Here is a 3,535-nt window from a genome sequence, read left to right as displayed (position 1 = left end):
CTCTAGATTTTAGAGAAAACCAGAATCCTTCCTGCTGTCAGCTTCTCTCTGTAAGATTTCTCTGCCCTTTAAATACTGGCACTTAGAAGCTAATATTCTGTATTTAAATAATGTGTTCTAAAATATTCACGGTAGTTTCCACTGTTCTGTATGAATCCAAGCTGGAGATATAACTCAGACTCCTTATAAAGAATGACTGCATCCTCTGTTCAAGCAGAAAGGGCATTGGTACTGTGTAGTGCTGGAGATAATGAAGGAAGATATTTAGGGTACAGAGAGGACTGCTTAGCCACTTTTATCAAAATAAATGACTCTCTAAGAGCTTTACTAAATATCCTGTGATAGCCGAGAAACAGTTTCAGTGAGTGATTCATAAAGAGGAGCAGCTGGGGCAGCCCAGCCTCTCACTTCTGCTTCCAGGTGGGTTTATGTTATGACTTATATCACTGTGGGAGGGTACTGAGCATACTGTTGACAGTAATAAGTTGCAATGTCTTCAGACTCCAGGTTGCTGATGGTGAGAGAATAATCTGTCCCAGACCCACTGCCACTGAACCTCGATGGGACCCCACTGTCCAAGTTAGATGCATAGTAGATCAGGAGCTTAGGAGCTTTCCCTGGTTTCTGCTGGTACCAGCTTAAATAATTGCTAATGCCCTGACTGGCCTTGCAAGTGATGGTGACTCTGTCTCCCAGAGATGCAGACAAGGAGGATGGAGACTGAGTCATCTGGATGTCACATCTGGCACCTAGGAGTAGAGACATAATAAATGCCCACATAGTTAAACATGATAATAAAGGACCTCCCCCAAATGCCAGTCAACAATAATCACTATGTCACAGTGAAATTCCCATGTTAGTCCTTTTTCACCTGGAAGCCAGAGCAGCAGGAGCCCAAGGAGCTGAGCAGGGGCCCTCATGTCCATGCTGAGTCCTGACTGCAGTGACAACTGTACAGGGTGTGACTGGTATATGAAGAAGTCCTCAAGGCTGTGCAGTGAGTGCATGCAAATCACTGGGAACCAGTTAGGGTGGGCACAGCTGCAAGACTTGCTCATCTCAGTAACTGAGCACAAGTCCTGTGTCCCCAGATGCCTCAGGTCAGACCACATACATACCTCCAAAGATTACATTTCTTTTTCAAGTTTTAAAATTATAGATGAAATTTCCAATGTATATAAGTTCTATTTTGGATAATATATTTCAAAGACATATTGGGGTAACATTGAAAAATATCCACTCTAAGGTAATATACAGCAGAGAAGGGAATATTAAACATTTAACTCACTCAAATAATTCTTAGGTTAAAAAATACTACATGCTCTCCTTGAAATGTATTTGTGAATTTAGAGCAGTCATATCTATGAATTAAAAGAATAATTTATAAGGATCATTTTAATGTATTAAAAAATAAGGTTTTACAGCTTTAACTATGCCTACAAAGAGAGGAATTACACACCAGGTGCACATATAACAACTTGATCCCAATCATGTGTCGCTTGGATTCCTGACTCCGTCTGGAGATGGAGGTACTTTCATATTCACATACTAAATGGGTTGCATGTTTTTCTCAGTTTAGGGTCTTCCATATTTGCTCTTTTCTACCATTTACTTCTATTTCCCACTATTCCTCGTCATGAAGTATTGATTAACGAGGACAGACTTGAACACTATAACAGACATCACTGCTACTCAATACATGGCTCTGCTATGTATTGCAAATGATATTTTCACTTTAGCTCTTGAGCAGTAACTGGAGCCATCATCCCGACTTAGTCAGCAGTCTCACTGTCTTCATGTGTGTCTCAGTCTGCCAACAACCTAAGATGCAGAAATGTTTATGTATTCTTATAGCACATACACTTGAACACCACCCATCTCACACCCATGTCTTCACCTTGGCCATCCAGCCTTATTCGTCATCAGAAGTAGTATCTATTCAGTCTTCAGTACCTTTATTCCCCTAGGAATCCCAAGGGTCTTTTAGGGGAATTAAAAAAAAAAAAAACTGTGAAGGTCAGTGTTGAAGCTTGAGCCTGACCCCGCTGATTTTCCAGCATCTGGTCTTGAATGATGAGTGTGAACAAACACCCATGATTAAATCAGCTTCTTCAGGGTATCGAACACCCTCCCCATTAGGAGTACCACACAGCAGTTTTGGTGGATTAATAGGAATGCAGGTTTCTCTGCCTCCTCACTGTCTTTCTGCTGGTACCTACCAGCTGCCTTCATGTCTCTCTTTGATCTTTGAGGCTTGGAAGACAGTTCTTCCTTCTCACGTGATAGTCAGGAATATGGAGGAAGCCTCATTCAGGAAACTTCAGTAGATGATAACAGGAAGATGACAGTTCCTCTCAATCTAAAACAATAAACAAATTATTATAATTTTGCAGGGCATCTATGATCTAAACCACCACCTATAATGATATGTGCAAATACGAAGGGAATTCCAGAAACATTCAACTTCTTTTTACCAATGGTCCTTAGATTGGATTAAGTCATAAATGCTTCTGTTTCCTAAGGAAATGTGTTGATGGTATAGTAGTGAGCATAGCTGCCTTCTAAAATAATCCAATAACCTCTCTGAATAAATACCTGTACACCTGGAGATTTACGTGTCTTCTTCCTATGTTCCTTAATAAATAAGACTTCTGATTTTTGTTGTTATTGTTGTTGCTCAAAAAGGTCACGTTTTAAGGAGAGGATACTAGCTATTGGTTGAGGGATAATGGATCTCACTGAACCTTCCCATAACTATCCAAATTTAGTTTCTAGAAATTAGAAATCGAAAGTTACATGTCAAGATGACTTGTCAGGTGTGATTGGGATATGATTGTGAGATGGTATAGACATCCTAAAGTATGTGGGTATGATCAACATAACCACAAATGCGTTTCTAGTAGGGAGAGAGGAAGTTGAGCTAAGCAAGGTGGTTGTTACAATGGAAAAGATAGATTGTGGGAGCTAGTACCCATTGTTCAGGGAATGTGGTAGATTCTTGGAATGAAAATGTTAGCATTAGATTCTATACCCTGGAATATGGAGGAATCTCACAGCTCTACTTATCCTTGAGTTTAGTTTGGGAGACTGCTGAACTCCAGAGTTGTAAGAAAATTGTTTTCTGGATCAATTCTGAAGATATTGACATTTAGTCAAAAAAAAAAAAAAACTAATGGAAAACACAGTCTTTGTCTTCTCTGTGTATTTGGCTTTACTTAATATTCTAACATTCCTAGATTTCTCATCAGAGTTGGTGTCATTGTGACAAAGAGAGTATGGTTTCACAATAATAAGTTTGTTCCAGAATTAATCATGGCTATAAAAACTTGTCTGTCAGCTGTGAATCACTGAAGAAAAAAAAAACAGGAAAAAAAGATTAATTTAAAGGTGCTGTGGATATCACTCTATGTAAATAAAACACTGATGGCCAATGACCAGGCAGGAGGTAGGTGGGACAAGGAGAGAGGAGAATTCTGGGAAGCGGAAGGCTGAGAGAGAGACACTGCAGCCACCGCGAGGAGAAGCAGCATGTGAA

General features: G+C 39.8%; 1 gene segment (V, D, J or C); it reads right to left on the bottom strand.

The window, feature by feature from the left end:
* Positions 1 to 438: 438 nt before the first annotated feature.
* On the bottom strand, positions 439 to 1,058 carry LOC114686311. The segment is given in 2 exon segments: positions 439 to 749; positions 872 to 1,058. Coding segments are annotated over 2 exon segments (498 nt in total).
* Positions 1,059 to 3,535: the final 2,477 nt, after the last annotated feature.

The sequence above is a fragment of the Peromyscus leucopus genome, chromosome 3 (genome assembly GCF_004664715.2).
Source record: "Peromyscus leucopus breed LL Stock chromosome 3, UCI_PerLeu_2.1, whole genome shotgun sequence".
Taxonomy (NCBI): domain Eukaryota; kingdom Metazoa; phylum Chordata; class Mammalia; order Rodentia; family Cricetidae; genus Peromyscus; species Peromyscus leucopus.
The sequence above is the reverse complement of the archived record's forward strand: the minus strand, read 5'-3'. Positions and strand labels throughout refer to the sequence as shown.